A 326-nucleotide genomic window follows, 5' to 3' on the forward strand; every position below is an offset into this window, starting at 1 on the left:
GGGCTCCCAGCAGTCAAAGATCCCGGCCATGGTCAGCAGCCTCCAGTTGTCCCAGACTTTCTCCTGGTTCTCAGGACTGTCTGCGGCGCCAACGCCGCCGGACTGGAAGCGAAACACATGAGTAGATTAGATGCACCCGGCAGCCTTCTTCCATGGGTAGATGGAAAAGCATGGACATCATTTTATAAGTCATTTGGCCCAAGTCTCGTGACCCCTCTTAATCCGCTGTCGTCAAAGGAAAGACTTGGGCCGGGCGCGGTGGCTCACGCCTGTAATCCTAGCTCTCTGGGAGGCCGAGGCGGGCGGACTATTTGAGCTCAGGAGTT

At 56.7% G+C, this 326-nt stretch overlaps 1 protein-coding gene across 1 annotated transcript in view; it reads right to left on the reverse strand.

Moving 5' to 3' along the window:
- Positions 1 to 326, reverse strand: part of HMCES (5-hydroxymethylcytosine (hmC) binding, ES cell-specific) — a 13,205-nt gene that overhangs the window by 9,392 nt on the left and 3,487 nt on the right. Inside the window, exon 3 of the mRNA XM_012656018.1 lies at positions 32 to 102. Coding sequence (XP_012511472.1) covers positions 32 to 102 — 71 coding nt within the window. The remainder of the gene's footprint in view (positions 1 to 31; positions 103 to 326) is intronic.

Source organism: Propithecus coquereli, unplaced genomic scaffold, assembly GCF_000956105.1.
Source record: "Propithecus coquereli isolate 6110/MARCELLA unplaced genomic scaffold, Pcoq_1.0 Scaffold498, whole genome shotgun sequence".
NCBI lineage: Eukaryota > Metazoa > Chordata > Mammalia > Primates > Indriidae > Propithecus > Propithecus coquereli.